This window comes from Alligator mississippiensis, chromosome 4, assembly GCF_030867095.1.
Source record: "Alligator mississippiensis isolate rAllMis1 chromosome 4, rAllMis1, whole genome shotgun sequence".
In the NCBI taxonomy this organism is placed as follows: Eukaryota; Metazoa; Chordata; order Crocodylia; family Alligatoridae; genus Alligator; species Alligator mississippiensis.
Genome location: NC_081827.1, coordinates 44,772,765 through 44,792,166, shown reverse-complemented (window position 1 = coordinate 44,792,166; position 19,402 = coordinate 44,772,765). Strand labels below are relative to the sequence as shown.

At 40.7% G+C, this 19,402-nt stretch overlaps 1 protein-coding gene across 8 annotated transcripts in view; it reads right to left on the bottom strand.

The window, feature by feature from the left end:
- Nucleotides 1-19,402, bottom strand: part of CADPS2 (calcium dependent secretion activator 2) — a 630,383-nt gene that overhangs the window by 181,007 nt on the left and 429,974 nt on the right. For all 8 annotated transcript variants that reach the window (XM_059725932.1, XM_059725931.1, XM_059725930.1 and 5 more), the window contains one exon: nt 2,289-2,355. In XM_059725932.1, the coding sequence (XP_059581915.1) occupies nt 2,289-2,355 (67 nt within the window). The remainder of the gene's footprint in view (nt 1-2,288; nt 2,356-19,402) is intronic.

The window sequence follows — 19,402 nt, the reverse complement described above, 5'->3', positions numbered from 1 at the left end:
ACTTGTACATATCTTAGGAAGTCCACAGAAGACAGTGGCAGGTAAGGAGAAACCAAAACCTTTTGTAAAATGGTAGGCAGCAGAATCCAGGAGGTACAGAAAGAGAGCATAGTGAGACAGCAGGATAAGGAGGTATTTTACCTATTCCATATATTTTTAGGGATTCCCTGCTTCCTTCTACATACAAGCCTTAATATTCACATCAGGGACTCCCCCTCAGTAGGCTCCTCTGAGGGCACTAAAAACCTCCCATCAGAGCCTTAGAAGGCTCAGAACAACCTGTCAACAATAAGTAAACTCAATATTCCCCCTGAGGAGCCTATGCACTCTCATAAGGCTTTTTACCATTAAGTTACTGATATGAAGCACAATCTCACCCTGTTGCCATGGGAATTTGTTATTTACCTCAACAGGAGCAGAACTGGACTTGTGTACTCATAACTTTTAACTTTGCCTTTACAAAGTTTTTGTTGTTGTTTTGTTTTTCAATTTCAAAATCCTTTACATTCTAATCACTGGAAGAGCAAAGGAAACAGCCTGAGTAGGGGTGAGTAACACAATGCTATAAGGGAGCTGCTGGGTCTAATTACCCACCATTACAGAAGCCTGCATCCTTAAAGCATTCTTGGGGCTGATAAGTTCCATTCAATTAATAGGGCTGTCCAACTGTGAGCCCCAAAGAATGAACATGCAGCTCACAGGCTCCTGCCCAGCTGCTGCTCTTCCCATTGCTCCTGCTGCTATGGTGGCTGCGGGCTCTGGGCTCTACTTCTCTCTTCTGGGTTCTGCTACCTGCTCCACTTCTGGGGACAGGATGTCATGGTGGGAAGGGACCAGGAAAGGGGCTTGCTGCTCACACTCACTGTACAGCTGGGAAGACAGAAGTCAGATTGCATTTGCATCCAGGAGTGGACCTGTGCCACCTGAACTGCACGCGCAGCTGGGAGTGGCCCCAAGCTGCCTGTGTGGCTTGGAGTGGACCCAGGTTGCTGATGTGGCTGGGAGTAGACCAGGGTTGTGCACAGTGATGGGAGGTAGCATGCAGCCCCAGGGTCTGTGGCCTGTGGGGCATGTAGCCCCTGCCACCCAGATGTTGGACAGCCCTGAACCATGACAATAATAAAATTAAAACATACTTAGGGAGATTCTCATCATCACAAGAATCTTTTTCTGTTAACTGGAAAAGACAAACATGGAAGAGCAACTCTCTCTGAACTTGCTCAGGAACTTTCAACTACACTTTAAAGACAGCTATGAGGAAGGAAATACTGATTTTTTTTTAAACATGCTAAATTAAATCATAGAATCATAGAAAATTAGGGTTGGAAGGGACCTCAGGAGGTCATCTAGTCCAAACCCCTGCTCAAAGCAGGACCAGCCTCAACGAGATCATCCCAGCCAAAGCTTTGTCTACCTGAGTTTTGAAAACCTCCAAGGAAGAAGATTCCACCACCACTGTGGGTAACCTGTTCCAGTGTTTTACTACCCTTCCAGTGAGTTTTTCCTAATATCTAAGCTAAAATTCCCTTGCTGCAACTTGAGACCATTGCTTCATGTTCTGTCATCCCTCCAGTTCAAAAACTTAAAAAGGACAGACATGCATTTCCATTTTAATATATAAATAAATGTATATTAATTATACATTTGTATTTTGTTACTGCTTGCTGGAATTCAAGAGATACTTAAAGTTCTGGGTTTGGAAAAAAAGGCTAGATATATTACCTCAGCATATTTTTGTGGTCAGAAGCAAGAACAGCCTTGCACTTGCTATCATTATTATTATTATTATATTTTCATTACAAATTGCCTATGTAAACAGAAATAATTAACATAAAATATATCAAAGAATGATATAATAATCCTTTGTTGTTTTGACTTAATTTCAAACATAGGTCACAATAACTGAATTAGAATATTTAGGGAGAAAATATCATCCCCTTTAAAATATTGTTCAAGTTTGTGCTACTAGAAAGAGCCATCATTCATGGGATCACTCAATGTCATAAGCATTTAATACAGTAGTGTATAAATTTGGGTTCTTATACTGTACATTATTAAAGGCAGGATCTAACCTATGTATATATAAAGTGCCTTCACTTGTTCTGAGCTTGGTAGGACTTCTGATGCTAGGAAATCTGGGCAATGCTTTGAACATAAGTGTAAGATATCTATTTCCAAAGATGACAACACTGCTTAGACAGTGCAGAAACCAAAAGTGTTTACAGCTTTGAAATTATGCTTCCGGAAACCTTCACTGTCCCAATTTGGTAGACAAGAAAAATACAAACCTGAACAAGGACAAAGTAGCGTTTTTTCCATCTTTTCCAAACCTTCTGTCCAAAAGCATATAAATATCTGTGAAAGGAAAAAAAAATTTTCTATGAAAAACCGTTGTGAAATTAAGAGGAGTCAATGCAAATAAAAGCAATGTAAATAAATACTCAAATACTACCAAGCCCTTCTTTAAATTAAGCACTGTCATCTCTAAACAAGAGCAATTTTTTCCCTATTTATTCAAATTTTGAAAGCGCAGATGTATAGCTAGCTATGTCTCTTTACTAAAAACTTGACTGTAATTTAAAAAATACACGAAGAAGAAGAGCAGGACCAAATGGATTGTATTGATATTTAAAAAAGGCTAATCTGTTTTTATTCAGCCAACTGATGCTATGAAAATAAAAGAAAAGAGGAAAAAGAATACTCATGACTTAGCAAACCTATGGGTATATACACAACAGCATATTTTCTTTTGCAGAAGACTCAGAATGTAAACTTGTCTGATTTACTCTGTATAAACTTATTTTCATTTTGAATTTTTGCCAGTATTCTTCCAACATGGCAGAGCAAGGCTGTGGTTAGTAAAACACCAACTGTAGTATAAATTTGGAAAAACTCTCAAAAACTCAATCGTCAAAGAAACAGGTCTTTATTCTCTTAACATAAATGAAACTGAGATTTCTCAAACTACAGGGATAGCTGGTACAGACAGCAATATTAATAAAATAAGGATATCTTTCCCATAGTGACAGAAAATGCAAGACTCTTGAGGTAGAAAGCAATCAACAATACAATGAAATTAACAATACCACAAATAATGTTAACTGTTTAGGTGGCAGAGTAAGCTCCCTAATTATCTTGCAAGGGACAGAGAAGTAAAGTAAAGCTTTATTGAAGATCCTTTATCATCTCCAGACTCTGAGCACTCAACCAGGAAGGATATAGTTTGTGGTTAAAAAAAGAAAGGACAAAAATCCTCTAAGGATGGAAACAGACATTGCCTTTTGTTGCCTTGCTGCTGCCATACATTTTTTATGGTGGCACAAAGGCCACATAACTAGATGTCCATGCCCCTTCTCATGCCACAAATATGTGGCCACGATAAAGGAGATATTAATTTGTGTCACTATTTAGCACCGGATGTCTATTTGTTTGGTGGCAGGAGATCCTGGGCAGCTTAGAGCTGCCTGCACTTTCCAGCCACCACAGGCATGTGCTCCAGGGGCTTGAGGGACCTGAACCTGCATATCCTGGGAATTACCATGTAGGATCAAGCCCCTCAAGCACCAGGAGTACCTGCCCAGCTTTACCCACTTACAGAGATACACCCTGAAGAGTGTATTCTTCACAAAAATAATATTTCATAAAGGAGTGCATGTTCAATGGCATAAATTCTGGTGATGCTGTGGGAGGTTCCACACATCATAGCTACTAGATAGAAATCTGAAGTTCCAGGTATCAATAACTGAATGGAAAGGCCCATCTGTATAACTGGTGCCACATGAGGCATTTCAGGGTCTCAGATCCTGAATGCTTGGTGATGTATTTTACTTTAATGAGATTATGTTGACAAATGAACTCTCAAATAGTGGTTTGCCTTTCTATTCACTGTGTGTACTACCAAGAGCAGCATCAATGTTCTTGCAAAGAACATCCATACAAAGCTGAGCAGAAGGAACCACAGACTGAAAGTCTTGTGTTGTAGCACTGAGGTGGAATATGAATGATTTTCAATTTGAAGCTTAAAAGCAGGACACCTGCTTACCTGTTCTACATGTAAAAAACAAGCTGATTTATCTGTCAAAGGGTGAAGTCTAAGGTGCATGGGTAACTGACAAGTGTGGTTTTGCCTCCAAAGCTGCAACAAAGACTGATAATTCAATGTAAAATCTATAGACTTAAGGGAAGTAGGCAGGTATAGAAAAGGAAGAGCTACACCAAGCATTACACTACTCTACAAAGACATGGCTGCTTCAGAAAAAACTCAGGACTGAGGTAGACCTAGAGCTTGAAATGCTTCCAAGCGCAGTGGACTTGGAAACATTAAAAAAAGGCCCATTTCAGCCACTGGACATGCATACAGCTCCTGTCATGCCCTGTCTCCAGCTGAGATTTTTCAAAATCACCACAGCCGCATGTAGCCATGTGCTCTCTGGCCTGGGGGCTATGACAGGAGGCTGCAGTGACAATGTGGCATGCTTTCCATCCATAGAGTGGGTTTGGAATTAGCTCTAGGGGTGGGCAACTGCCCTGGACACTGGTTAGGACAGTGCCAGAGGGACATCACACACACACAGCAGCACTCTCTCTCTGCCCTGCCTCGGCTGATCCCTGCCCCACCTCTCCAGCCACTGCTCAGGAGGAGCTGGGCCAGGCACTGCTAGTAGCTGTGCGGGCACATTCCCTGCCCCGCAGAATGGGCCCAGGGAGATGCCCACAGTGCTGGGGACTGAAGGGCATCTGCCCAGGCAGCCGCATTCTGTCTGCCCCCTCCCAACTCTCCCTCTCTCCGCCTGGCTGGGCAGGCCGTGCAGCTGAGCTAGGGGTGTCGTGATTGCTCCTAGCCTCAGAAGTGGCTCCACATGGGCAGTTGGGCAGCAGTGGGCTGGGCAGACAACTGCCAAATGGCTGCAGCATGACAGCCAGAGACAGGGACAAACCAGGAACAGGGACACCTGCCCAGGCAGCCAGAATCTGTCACCTCTTCCTACCCCCCTCCCTTGCTCTGCCTTCCCACTTGCTTCTAGCAGCGCCGCTTCTATTGTGCAGCAGCCTAATAATACTGTGCAGTAGCTTATTAGCATTGTTTGTGCTGTGGTGCTATTAGGCTATTGCACAGTAAAGAGTCTTGTGTAGACACCCCACCCTGAGTACCTAACTCCAAACTGGAGAAGTACATGGGGCTTGGGGGCCACAGAGAAAAAACCTGGCTCTGGTAGTGGGGTGAGGGAGTCTCATGACAGAAGTGCAAGGGTATCATAGTAGCAGACCCTATGCCCCGGGACCAAAGTGAAACAGAAACAGCAGATGCTTCTAAATAGTACGAGGGGCAAAGATTTTAGGGTGGCATCTTTTACTGGACCAACTACAGTCTCTTGCATAATCTTTGTGTCTCACGTAAATCCTGGACCATCATGACTACGTCACTCTAACACCACCATAACAACTAAATAATACCTCATTTGAACAGATACTTTTGTGGAGCTCTTTGGCCAGGGACAAACATTACACATAAACCAGTTTAAGTAATCAGAAACTGGTTTAAACCTATAACAGAACAGATGTTCAGTGCACATAAACCAGTTTAAAAATGGCTGAAACTGGTTTGAGATAATCCTGGTTGAATGTAGTATCAGAATTAATCTATTTGTGTTAAAACGGTTTATACAATGTCTGTTCCAGATTCCTTGCTGGTTGAAATTAAACCAGACTCCCCCAGCATCTCAGCATGTTCTCTGGGCTGGACGGGGCTCTCTGCTCCACAGCAGAGCTGGCTCCTCCCCTCTGCCCCCTAGCTGGAGCTCGGCAAAGACTGCAGGCATCTGCCTGGCTTCCCCCTGCTGCCCCTTTCTCTCCCCATCCCCTCTGCCTTACTCAGACACATAGCATTAGCTACTAGACCACATGCTGCTTATGGTCCATGCTGTGGCAGATGGGACAAAGGCAGAATCACCAGGTAGCTGGTAATGTCCCTCTGATATCTGTTGTTTTCTTAACAGGGTGATAAACACTGAGTTAGGGGTGATAAACACTGTGATATCATTATCTATTCCCTGCTCAGCTGGTCAGAAGTGGGGAACCCCTCCCTAATCAGAGCATCCTGCTGGTGCCTGGCCACACCCCCACCTCAGTTCAGCACTATGGAAGGGAAGGGAAAGCTGCTTGAGCACCCCTTGGCTTCTAGCCTGAGCCACTGCAGGCATATACCTGCATTTCTGGGATGTCTGTGCAGTTACAAACTTATTCAGCCTAGCCAGGTTAGACTATCCTGCAAAGATTGAATCAATTCAGGCTCAGGCTTTTTGAATGTCTATCCCTAGCCTTTGGCTGCTTTTTGGGGTGATTTGTGTGTCTGTATAGCTTGCCCTTGGAAAAACTTTAGAGTTATTTGAACTGCTTCAAATGTGACATCTGTATGCAATTCCAGAGAAAACACAACATTAACTTTCCACTTCATTGATGTTGTCCACAGGAGCAGAGTGTAGTCAGGACACTGAGCTCATGAGCCACATGAGAGCACAGAGAAAATGGCTGCCTGAGGGCCAAGGGCTTGGGACTGTGGTTTTCTGTGACACTAATTGTTGCTGTGTTTTTGGGCTCCAATACTCGATTGTTCTGTCCCTTATCGTAAGGGGCAACACATGGACACTAGAGATCCAGGACATGGGCATTAATTTGTTTTATTATTCTCTTTAACACAGGAAAGAAATATGCGTTTCCAAGGCTAAGTACAGATAGTCAAAAAGCCTGAGGCTGAATCAATTCAATTTTTGCAGGTTAGTTTAAACTGCATAGATTGAACTGATAAGCAAGTGAACGGACAGTCACTTTTGATTTTGGAAATGCAGCCATGTGCCTGCAGTGGCCCACGCCAGATGCTGGGTGGTGCTAAAGCATGCTTCTCTGCTGAGCTAAAGCACACAGCTTGGGCCAGGGCTAGCCCACTCAACCTGCAAGGGGGGCTTGTGGGTGAAGCGCAAAGCATGTTGGGATGCTTGGGAACTGAGTTAACTCGACTCTGGAGGGGATCTGGGACAGAAGTTCAATAAACCAATTTAACCTAAATCAGTTAAGTCTGATACTACATCCATCCAGGTTTATCTTAAATTAGATTTGGCCATTTTGAAAGTGGTTTGTGTGCAGTGAACTTCTGTTGTGTTACAGATTTGAGCCACTTTCTGATCACTTATACCAGTTTTCCCTAGCCCACATGTACACTTTCACTTCATCACTACTCTAAAAAACGATAAAAATGGTCTGTACTGGAAGTATGTACTGCACATCAGTAATAATTTAATTATATCATATATGGGACCTCCTCATCCCATATCATCACAAAATAAAGATAACTTTGTTTGCCCCTAGCTACTAATTTGTGAATATGCTACTTTACTTGAGCAGTGTGTTAGGGGTTTTTTTGTCCTGGTGAGATCAGGCAATTTGGTTTGTGTACAACAGGTCTGTTTGTGGGATTACTATGTGATTGTGCTCTGTCAGAATACCCTAGAGCCTGCTGTGTAATTCCTATCTTCTTCTCAATTGTATGATTATCTTAAATTCAATAAAAAAAAGAAAGTTTAAGAAAAAGGGTGTGTAAACCAGACGTGTCAAAGAAAGGGCATACTGGGAGCACATATTTTACTGTGCTTTATGTGAGAATTTAGAGTGTTTCCCAATAAGTAGGTATTTACCACACAGTGTGCCAGAAACATACTCTAATGTGTAATGTGAAGGTTTGTACTTTTTCTATATATTTCAAAAGAAGCAAGCACATTCTCTAAAGTTGGAACATTTTACTCCTTTTTCTTCCCCCACAACAGAAATCACTTCCCCCACCCTTGTAATTTCCTTAATTTTACTGATTCTGCTTGGGAAAGTGGGAGGGGGAGTGAAAAGGGTGGGTATGAATGAATATGTTTGATGAAAAGTGCCAAAAATAACTAAAGAATACTTGCCTCATCTTTGGGTTCTAGAGGAAAAACAACAATGCTCACAAAAATGGGGGTGGTGGGCTGCACAGTGGTTGCTTGCTCTGTCAATCATGAACTTACCCTGTGCCAGGCTAATCTTTCTGGCATAATTCAGAGAAGCCTGCAGACTGCTTTAACCTGTGCTGCATGCTGACAGTCCCATGGAGCCCATACACTGGCTGGGAATAAGCAGCTAGAAAATAAGGTACAAAGACATCTTTGACCATGCTCTTTCCCTTGGGCATAGCTTCTCAGATAGCAGAGGGAGCCGTATTCTAACATTTCCCCTATACCAGGGAATCTTTTCATGGCCAATAATGCTGGTTTAAAACTAGAATTAATTACACGTCTAGCAAGAAATGAACAACCCATACCAGAGAAGCTGTGCTTTTAGATCTTTCTCTAAAAACAAATGAACACAGGACTGAGAACTGCTCATGACAAAAAACATTTAACTGAACAAGGAGCCATGCACAGTTGATCTCTGAGTTAAGCATTTAAAAAAGGAATTAAAAAGGACCCCTCCAAACACTAAACAGTTTTATTCAATTAAAAAAGTAGGGCAGATCTGGTCTTTGCTGTCATTTCAATGTGGACAATTCTTACATTCTGTAATGTATTCAGAGTCAACTTAAAACTACAGAAATAAAAGTTAAATACTTGTATGTGCTTCCTTTTATTACAATCAGATTACACCTAAGTAAGGTGTTAAGTAACAGCTTTCTTGAGGTGGGAATAGAATGGAACATTGACTACTTAACTTTAAAATCTGCTGTTTTTACACAGGATTAGGTAACAAAGAAATTACCATTATTGACACAAAGCTGGGATTTAACAGAGAAGAAAATCCTTATGGCACTTGGTTTTACAAATCACTATAAACGCACTGCAATAATCTTATACTATTAATGTCTCTTCCAATGCTGTTCCTAATGGGGAGTGTTATTTCCTATTGTGGAACATTGAACTAATTACCAAGATTTATATCTTATATTATTTCTATAAGTACAAACTCCTGTGCTAGCATAAACAATTTAGTATCTGTTTCATGAGGAGTAGTCTTTGAAAAATTAATATGAGAAATGTATAGAAATTTTAATGAATGTTCGTACTGATAAAAGCTAAAGGGCCAATTCACAGAAGCAAATGGGAACTAGTTTGTTGATGGACTGTGTACCTAGCAGAAAGAAAAACAGGGTCTTCATTAACTGAGTTTTTCTTTGGTAACCTCTGCTCCCTTTGCAGAAGGGTAGGGGGAAAGGAAGACAAAGTGGGAATTTTTTTTTAAAAACAGGTGAGTCCAAGAAGAAAGCTGAGAAGAGACTACTCTTACTGGTTATGTGGTAGAAAATCTAACCTCACACGGGTTTCAATTAAGTATCTTGTATACGAGAAGGATGGAGGTCATGTTGACCATTTTCCACCAATAAATTAATAAAGCTGCAGCCTGCCTCTTCAATCTTGTGTCTGTTGTCAATTACCTGCAGGATCTTATCAATCATTCAATGTAAAAAATATGCCCCTCAGATTGTACCCTTTTGAATACCTTTGAATACCTTTAGCCATTGTGAAAGCCATACACCAGACTTTCCTTCAAACATTGGCTTTCTCTGTGAGACAAAGAATCATTATTTATAATACACCAAAATGCTGATATGCAAACATAGCCACAACCACATTCCTCAAAAATATCACATCGTTGGCCAAACATATTCTCCCTCTTTATTTCTGGTTTCATCAGAATGACCATAAGTAATTCTTGGATCATTATAGTTCAGCTATGTATTGAGAGAGTCTCCTGAAAGAGTACAATTCTTATTTTGGTTATTATTAATTAGCTCAATCATCATACCTCTGTCTGAAGATTGAATTTTGCTGATCTACATATAAAAAAAAAAAATCAATATTTAATGGGTGGGTTGGAATAAAAAACTTGAGATATATCAAATCATTTTATACATATATAATACATACACTTATTTAGAAGGTGTATGTTTAATCTCCTGCTCTTCAGTCCTTTATATGATGCTCATATTCTTAGACTGTCAGTAATTTGAGGCTGTGTCTAGATCTATGCTAGTATAGCACCTAGAAAAACAGGATCTCAATCACAGATGATAGCTCCAAGTATTATCATAAAACAAACAATAATAATAATAGAGAATTCAATTAAATCAACTGTCTCCAAAACTATGAAGTAAAACTTTCCTTAAAAAGTTTGCTTTTTAAATAACAGCCATTTCAAAGTCTTAACTCAAAACCACAAAGCAATATTGCCTTCTTTTCCTATCAACTCAGAGAAGAAATAAAGCAGTAGAATTTATGTAATAAACTATTCTACGTTGTTGCAATTTTTGAAGGGCAAAAAAAATACTTTGTGCACATTTAATATAGTTTTCATAAGTCATTTTCTGTCTTAGAGATATAAAACACAAGATAGGATGGCTATTGGGTTTATACATACCACTATACAAATACAAGTTTATATCCCTTTGTCTCATAAATAATATATTGTATGTTGTAGTGTTTTCAAGCAATAAAATATCTGCAAAATCTGGCTCCACATGAATCTTTAAATGCAATAAGGTTAAAGGTTTTTCAAAGTACACTGTCATGTATTACAAAAATTCTAAAACATATTGCTAAATATTGTAGTTCAGTTTCAATTATGTGGTGGCATACCGCTGAATATGAAAAAGAAGGCAGTAGTTTATTTACTCCACGTCCATGCTGCAAGAGTTCAGGGTCCTACTTTTTGATGAAAAATCAGCACTAATGAATAGCTGAAACACATAATTGTATGGAACTACTGGAACTATTCATTGCTGGAAAAAAATGTAAGAGGACTTATTACTTCTTTTACACAGATCATTTTTAATCCAGCTTTTTTATTCTAAGGAATGAAGCAATCCATCTACATCTTCAGTGATAAATCCTCTACTTTTACAAGGCTTCATTTATCACAAACAATGAAAAAATACAGAAAGAAAAATCAATACATGTGGCAGTTTAGTCCAGCAAAGGGTTTTCTTAAAGAGAAACCTCAGTCAAGGTTGAAAGAGCAATTAATGCAGTCTCAAAAATCTGGGCCATTCTGATAGAGTTCAGTTAACATGTGGCAGAAGTAATCATCCACTTGTGAAAATGATTTTCAGTTCATTCTCAAACACCTTTCAGACACTCATGATCCCATTTAACTGACAACAATACAGGCTATCTGTGGGCATCATTGCATTCGATGTGAGAACCAATAGGGACCAAATGCCCACAGGCACTTTCAGTCATCACTGCACGTTCTGTGTTGCCTGCATAAAAGGAATCTTTCTTGAACTGCATTCCTGCTTTTATTTAACCCCACAAGATTAAGCCATTTTTTTTTTTGTCTCTGTTGAGGATGAGAGAGAAAACTGATTCAAGACAACAATATGACCTGGGTCATCAGAAGCCTAGCAGTAAACATTCTCAGATACGTTTTAGTACTCTCTGTGCTCTTGAGAAAGAAAAGTAAATAAATCTTCAATAAATGGAAGAAGAAAAAAAAAAACAGCCCAAACTTCTAATATAATTAATGACATAAAAGGACATAGAAAACTTAAGTAATGTTGTCAAGTAATCCAAGCAGCAAAATTGAAGAAAAATATTTTTGTTTATTTCAATGAGCAACAGGAATACATTTTTTCCTCCCAAGAATTTATTTTCATTCATTCTTACAAGCTTTTAATTTTATTTACATTTCATTGTATGCCCAGCATTTTGATTAATAAAGACACATGGAAGCATCCAAATATTCTTACATTCATTCTTCTTACAATTCATTCTTACATTCAGATACATGCCTGTATCTTACCAGTATTTTGTTGCATTCAATATCACTTCAGCATTACTGAATAAGTGGGAGCGTCTACACGAGACGCTTGCTGCATTAGCCTAATAACACTGCACAGTAGTGTGTCAAGGCAAAAAGCATGCTAATAGCCTACTGGGTATGTTATTAGGCTAATGTGCAGTAAGTGTCACTAAATAACTGTGTGCTGGCACTACTGTGCAGTAACTCTAGGTACTGTGAATTTAATTACTACTTTATTAAGGAAGTACTAAACTAAATGCACAGTAAAGAATGTGCATCCTGTATCAAGATGCACCCTGTATCTTGTACTTGTGTCAACTGGGCAATAAATATGAAAGCTTGATAATAAAAAATTACCCTATGTAGTACAATAAAATAAATTAGATATACGAATTAAGGAAGTTCATGAAAGGAAACCTGTCAACTTTGAAAGGACTGCCAAGGTGATAAAAATGATAGTCATGCATGGCAAATATGGAATACTGCTATAAAATGAAGTATGATAACATCTATAATTGGCTAATTAAAGGCTTTCTACTTTCCATTTATATGAAAAAACAGTTGAGTCAAAACTGCTTTTTTAAGTGAAGATGCACGATTGTCCTTTGTTAATTAGTTTCTCAAGCAGGGGGTATTATTGGAGTTACCAGTGAATGATCCCATAGCAACAGAATCTATGAAAGGTCCCTGCCCACCCCAAACTTCCATTGTGACTGTTCTGACTCTTTCTTTTGGAGATGAATTTCATCATCCAGAATACTGTCACAGTCAGATTAGACTACTGCAAAGTACCCTAACAAGGCTACACTTTATATTAGGGCTGTCCAACTCACCCAAAAGGGGTAAAGTTGCAGTCTCCAGGGTACTGCCCAGCCATCACTGCTCCCATTGCTACAGCTGCAACAGCAGCTAGAGTCTCTGGGTTCCCCCCTCCTTCTCCCAGCTGCTGCTTACTGCCATACCCAGAGAGCAGAGTAGAGCAGGGCAGTGCAGAGCACTGCACAGGTGCCACGGCTGGAGAGGGGAAATTGCATCCATACAGTGCAGTAGTGGTGGGGGGCAGGGGTACTGATGTAGGCACACAGTGCAACAGGGGGGTAGAGGGAAACATCTATCTGGCACAGCCTGGTGACCTGTGCCTCATGTAGTGGTAGCCCCCACTGGTGTAGGCTGTGGGGACTTAGACATTGAACAGCCCTGCCTTATATCATAGAATCAAAGAAAACGGGTTGGCAGCGACCTCAGGAAGTCATCTCATGCTTCTCAAATTTTTTTGTACCAGGATGCATTTTTTAACATCAATGGTCATTTCTGACTCAGTAAATAGTTTAAGTAGAAACCACCCCCTGGCCCTGCCAGTGCCCCTCATTCCCAACTCACAATCCCTTCCCTCCTCAAGTCCTGCTGGTGCCTCTCACTCACAACCCACTGCCCCCAGCCCCCAGTGTATGGGGCCAGGGCTGGGTGTGCAGGGTGGGGTGTGTGCATGTGTGGGGTATTGGGGGGCATGTGCCCACCCAGATGTGTGTGCACACAGGCTGTAGCCTGGCTGGACCAGAATGGGCAGGAGCCACTTCCACAGCCCAAAGGGTGGGACCCAGCATGGGAGGGAGAAGCAGAAGGGCAAGACTTGTTGCCACTGCTGCCAGAACCCCTATGTCAGCTTTGCTGCCAGCACTGCGAGAAGTAATAGATGGGGGGGGAGGGGGGGGGGAAGAAGGTCTCCTGTTGCCAGCTGCTCATGTGTTGGGCCTCAGCTTTACTGTGCTGCCATGACGGGGCTTCTGCTGCCACCACCACTCCTCTCAGCCCACCACCCCACTTCTGCTCTGGGGTAGAGCCATGGCCTGAGGGGAGCAGCAGTGATAACTAGGCCATGACAGTGGGATAGAGCTGTGGCCTGGTGTGCGGGTGGCTGGCAGGGGGAGGAGGTGACAGCGGTAACATCCCCCTCCACCTGTCCGTTACTTCTTGCACTACTAGCAGCATGGCTGATGCAGAGATCCCAGTGGCAGTGCTGGCAGCAACAAGTCTCGCTGCCCTGCTCCACCCTTCTACACCAGGTCTTGCCTGGTGGGCCACAGATGCGGCTTTTGCCCTTGCTGGTCCGACCAGGCATCAGTCCTGTGCTTGCTGTGGGCACACAACTCTGGGGGGGGCAAAAGCCCCACCATGGTTCCCCTAATGCATCCCCTTTGTCCCCCCTGCTCTCCTGACATGCATTGTCTATGCTCCCCCCATCACTTCACAGACTTACCTATGGGGAGCTGCTCTCCATGCTGGCTGACTGCTATGTGCATATGTCCCTCCTTGCAGGCTGGAATTCTGTCAGCCTGCAAAGGGAAACCCCCAGTATTCCATGTCTTTCTCTTAGGCCACGATGGGATCTAATGTACAATTCCCCAACTGCACCTCCTGCCAAGCATGTGTGACATGGTAGGTGGCGCAATTGTGTGGATCATGCATCAGATCCCACCGCACCTTTATCTACATGTACTGAGGGGCTACACTTCCATGGTTCATTGTGTCCAAAGCAACTCTTTCTAAATATCCATGATGATGGATGGTGCTGATGAGTTGCATCAAGTTGTGCTAAGGAATTGAAAATGTTATTGTATGTTTCAACCCTATTCATGATTCTAAAAGATGCACAGAATTCACAGTAATAGGCCACTTCAGCATTTTCAATCAATTTGTGCATGCCAAAGATATTCAGTGTGTTATAATCTCTTGTAATTATATTTTAAAAATTGCAGTGTTTAGATTTTTGCAAAAATCCCAAAAGAAAATTAAAGTAAAAGAAATATTTTAAAACAACAGAAAGGTTTCAGAACACATCAATGCAACTAGGAAATTCCAAGTTAACTCTCATTATTTCCTAATAGAAATATTACCTGGCACTTCAACAGCACTTTACAAAGTTTAACTAATTACTCCTCACAATATACGCAGTAAGGTAGGTAAGTATTATTACCTCAATTTTTAAGGGTGAAAAACCGAGAGAGAGAGAAGTTTAGAGAACTGCTCCAAAACAAAGAAAGAATCTGTGTTATGGCTGAAACTAGGATTCAAGAGTTCTTCAGTCCTGTGCTTTGACCATTAGACTGAATTGTAAAGACCTACTTAGCTCTCCTCCTATACAGGTGTCAAGCAGATAACTGAAAATCATAAACACAATATATAAGCATAGTAAAATAAGCTTTTCAGGGTATGGTTTTTGTCTTCCTATTGGTTTGTGAAGAGTTTAAGTTGTTCTTGGTATTATAAAAACAGCAGCAGCACCTATACACAAGGCATTTAAAAGTGAATAATTTGGTGGGTACTGTGTATCATGGGTATGAAACTCAACAGGCCCCCTGAACTGGATCTGGACCCAGCACTGGCACACTGAAGAGCAGTGATGCAGGGATTAACGTAGTTGTTGTTTACTGCCCCTACTACCATACATATTCTCAATAGGGCTTTGCAGCTGGGAATTTGGCAGTGGCCTCTGTCCCTGCTCACTCTGCCCTCAACTTCCTAGCCCCTTTAGAAGCTCCACAGACTATATCTTTGACACCCCTGATGTACTGAAACATTTAGAAATACAGGCATTGTATTAGAAATATAGTCATACCCACCACTCTTTTCTGGTAGTCTGAAGAAGGTGGATATTCTAAAGGAGTTTACTAGTTTCTTCTTCTGAGTCAGTTCTAACAGGGAATTGTTACACTTGACCATGTATACACTTTCTGAACTTCAATGACAATTTAAATTTATAGGCAACCATGATTCCAAAGATTTTGAAGCGTTTGATGATTACATTAACAGACAGGCTTCATTTCACTTACTTGCTAAAGCCCTTACATTATTTGCAGCAATACTATAAGGCTTACTGAGGAAAGGCTGAAAAAGCTAGGGCAGTGGTTTCCAACCAGGGTGTTATGGCACCCTGGGGTGCTTCTAGATCCACTGAAGGGTGCCATGAGGTGTGAGAAGGTAAGTGAGGTAGGAGGAGATATGGAGATAAGCTCAGGCTCAGACTCGTCCCTACCTGTGTGATCCACTAGCTGCACTGCCTGGCCCCCCTACAAGGAGATAAGCACTGTAATATATACATTATTTTTTAAATTGGGTACCACTCGATTCATAAAAGGTACAGAGAGGTGCCTCAAGTCCAGTGAGGGGTACTTTGAGTCCAAAAAGGTTGAAAACCACTAAACTAGGGTTATTTAGTCTGGAGAAGAGAGGAATGATGGAAGATTTGATAACAGTCTTCAAATACCTGAAGGGCAATTAGAGATTGAACGGAGATGGGCTTTTTTCTTTGGCTGTGGGGGACAGGACTGGGAGTAAAGGCCTCAAGCTGCAGCATAGGATATTTAGGTTGGAGTTTAGGAGGAACTTTCTGACTATGAGAGAGGTGAAGTATTAAAACAGGCTACCTAGAGAGGTTGTGGAATCTTAATCTCTGAAAATTTTCAAAAGCAGTTTAGACAGACACTTGGCTGGGATGGTTTAGTCAGGGATGATCCTCCCTTGGGCAGGCGGTTGGACTACATGACCTTGTGAGGTCCTTCCAGCCCTACTTTCCTGTGATCCTATAACACCATCTAGGTAAAAAAGGTGGAGATTTTCTTATGTAAGTAAAAAACATTGAGACTTTTAGACAGGCAAAACAGAATTACCTCCTTGGAATTTAGCCAAGACCCCCCAGCTCAAAGACCCACTTGTTTGTGCATGGGTGGGGGGAAGGTTCCATTCAAAATTAAAAAGAAAGCATCATATTACCCCAAATATAAGAGTAAATTTAAAACACAGCAGAGGGAATGATATACCTTGTGTACTTTTGGGACAACAGGTTTAACAACTCTCAGTTGCCGGATGCACTTTATTACCCAACCTAATGAAATCAGTCAAGACAAACTTCTGGCGAATACAAACTCTACCAAACAAAAGAAAAACACAGCACATTTATACATATACAACACTTATACATATAAATGATCAACTTGTACTTCAAAAGAGGTAGTAAGTGAAGCTTAACTAAAATAATTATCTGCACAGAAGAAAATATTGCTCTGGGTGACTATTTGTAAGTGACCTAAATAACAGAAGAGCAGAAGCATATTCTGCTCTTCTTGCAGATTTCTTCAGAGGAAAAGGGTGCGCACACACAAATTTTAGAAATCTGCAAGACTATTGCTCAAAAATATTAATTAAATGGAGGGTGTACCTTTACTTTATGGACTAGGGTTGAAAAACATTTTCTGTATTGACAATATCCTAGGAATTACTTAATTTTCCTATAGTTTATTTTGTTTCCCAGACAAGGTCTCATATTTTAGAACACTCCCTTTTCAGCTAAAAGGGTTGAATAGAACTTCTTTGCAACCCCTGAATACCACTTCTAAATCAACAGAAGAGGTGCTGTAGAGTGACAAAAGGCACTCCCTGTTCCAGAAGTTGAGTGGACTGCCTCAATTGCATTCTAGCCTCTCAAATTGGAAAGGAAAGGAATGGAACCAGACACTGACTCTCATAGCAATATAAAGGAAGTGGCTGGTCTGCTTCCATAAAATAGTGTCTTCATTGTGTGGTCCACGCCTAAGAGAAGCTCTATCATGGGACTATCTTTCCTCTCAGTCACAAGCAGAGAGATTTTCTGTGACAACTGTAGAAGTTTCTTGCACTGAAAAATAAAAATTGGGAACTATATTTTAGACACGTTTAATAAGTGCAAACAAGGTGGAAAGCTTCTGCAGTGACCAACCAGTTCTTTGCAAACTTCATTTTAAGAAAACTTGTTATTGAAATCCATGATTCGTAGAATTTTTAAAGGTATCAGAACAGTACAAGAATGTATGCATAGGTGTGCTCATATCACTTAGATTCTTTTCAAAATCCTACTGTTAGTAATAATTTCATTGTTTATTCTTTCAGCTTGTACGCTTGCATAATGAACAAGATGTACTTAAAATATTCCTCCTAGAAATATAGAGAAATGAGTAACTTGAAACTGACAGTTTCTTCAGAAATTAATTTGTATGATGAAAAATTAGGTCCTTTCTACAACATTATTAAACAGCCTTATATAATTTCAGGAAAGGATAACATTCCCTACTAAAATATCAAAAATCCATAGTAATAACCTTCTATTTGGGGCTCTTCTGTAATGTAATAGCTTGTGTATTATATACTAAAAATAGACTTGTTTTGAATATGTTGCATTTATTGGCATGTTGATAAAGGATTGCAGTGATGGCTGATATAGAAAAACAAAATAGACAAGAAAAATACAAGCCACAGCATCACTTCAATTTGGTCTTTTTCAAATACTATTTTACTTCACAGGAAATTTAAATAATGTTACATATTATCTATTGTGCCTATCCTGAAACACCTAAACTCAAACACATTCACACAAGTATAGGTTAATATACTTGCATTTGAGGGAACGTGGAATTTATTACTTGTTAAGAGAATGCCAGAGCCATCTCTTGGAGAATGAATATTACTACAGAGATCCCTACAAGCAAGGCTCAATCCCTTTATTATTTTAATATATGCATGGTTATACAGATAAAGGGATTCTATAGATCATATAGATTTATAGAGTATATTATACTAGTATATATTATACTATACTATAAATTCTCAATTCCAGGGAAGCTAAGCAGACAAAAGGAAAAGTAAAACGACAGCAATTAAGTCACTAAAGCGTTATATGCTGCATTCTTTCTGGAACACAGAGCACATAAAATTCAATTTTTAAGTTCCACAGATATTTTCTTCTTAATGAAATTTACTTGTAAATTGAAATATTGTAAAACATCTTTTTTGCAATGTAAAAATAGTGGCATTTTTGCTATCTTTTACAACAGGATAAACCCTCAAAATGTTTTTGTATTGTCCAATTATGTTGTTTAAGGTTTAGACTGAGATTTTCAAGCCAGCCTCATCCCAAAACTCTCTTCTGCATAGTGGGCATGTCTACACATGCACATTTACTATGCAGTAACCAAAATTACTGTGCAGTATGGATGTACAATTGCATTTTTACATGTGTACACTCATACTGCGCAGTAAATATGGCGACTTATGCCGACTTGAGTGTAAATTTGATACTTACATCATGCCTGAGTAGTTACTGCACAGTAAAGCACATGTAGACACGTTACTGCACAGTAACCCAGGGCGCCTCCCTGCTGGGTCTGCCCAGTCACTAGGGAAGCTGCCCTGAGCCCAGCCCCAGGGCTTCTGGCTGGCCACCTCTCCTGGCATCAATTTGGGACTAAAGTTAGTCCCAAGGGCTGGCAGCCATGTGGCCAGAGGCTGGAGCTCCCCCTGGTGGCCACAGAGGCACATTGAGGGCTACTCTGATTTGGGACTAAATTTAGTCCCAGGTCGCCTGCATATGTATATGCCAGCCTATTCCCACTTACTGCACAGAACTTCTTGCGCAGTAAATTTAAGCCGGCATAAATGCACGTGTAGACATGCCCAGTGAGACCACTTTTCAACCTGGCTATCTAGATGGACCCTTCTTTTATTTAACAACTTTGGAAAAGTACTGCTCTCTGAATCTTCCCTACCACCTGTTTGGGCT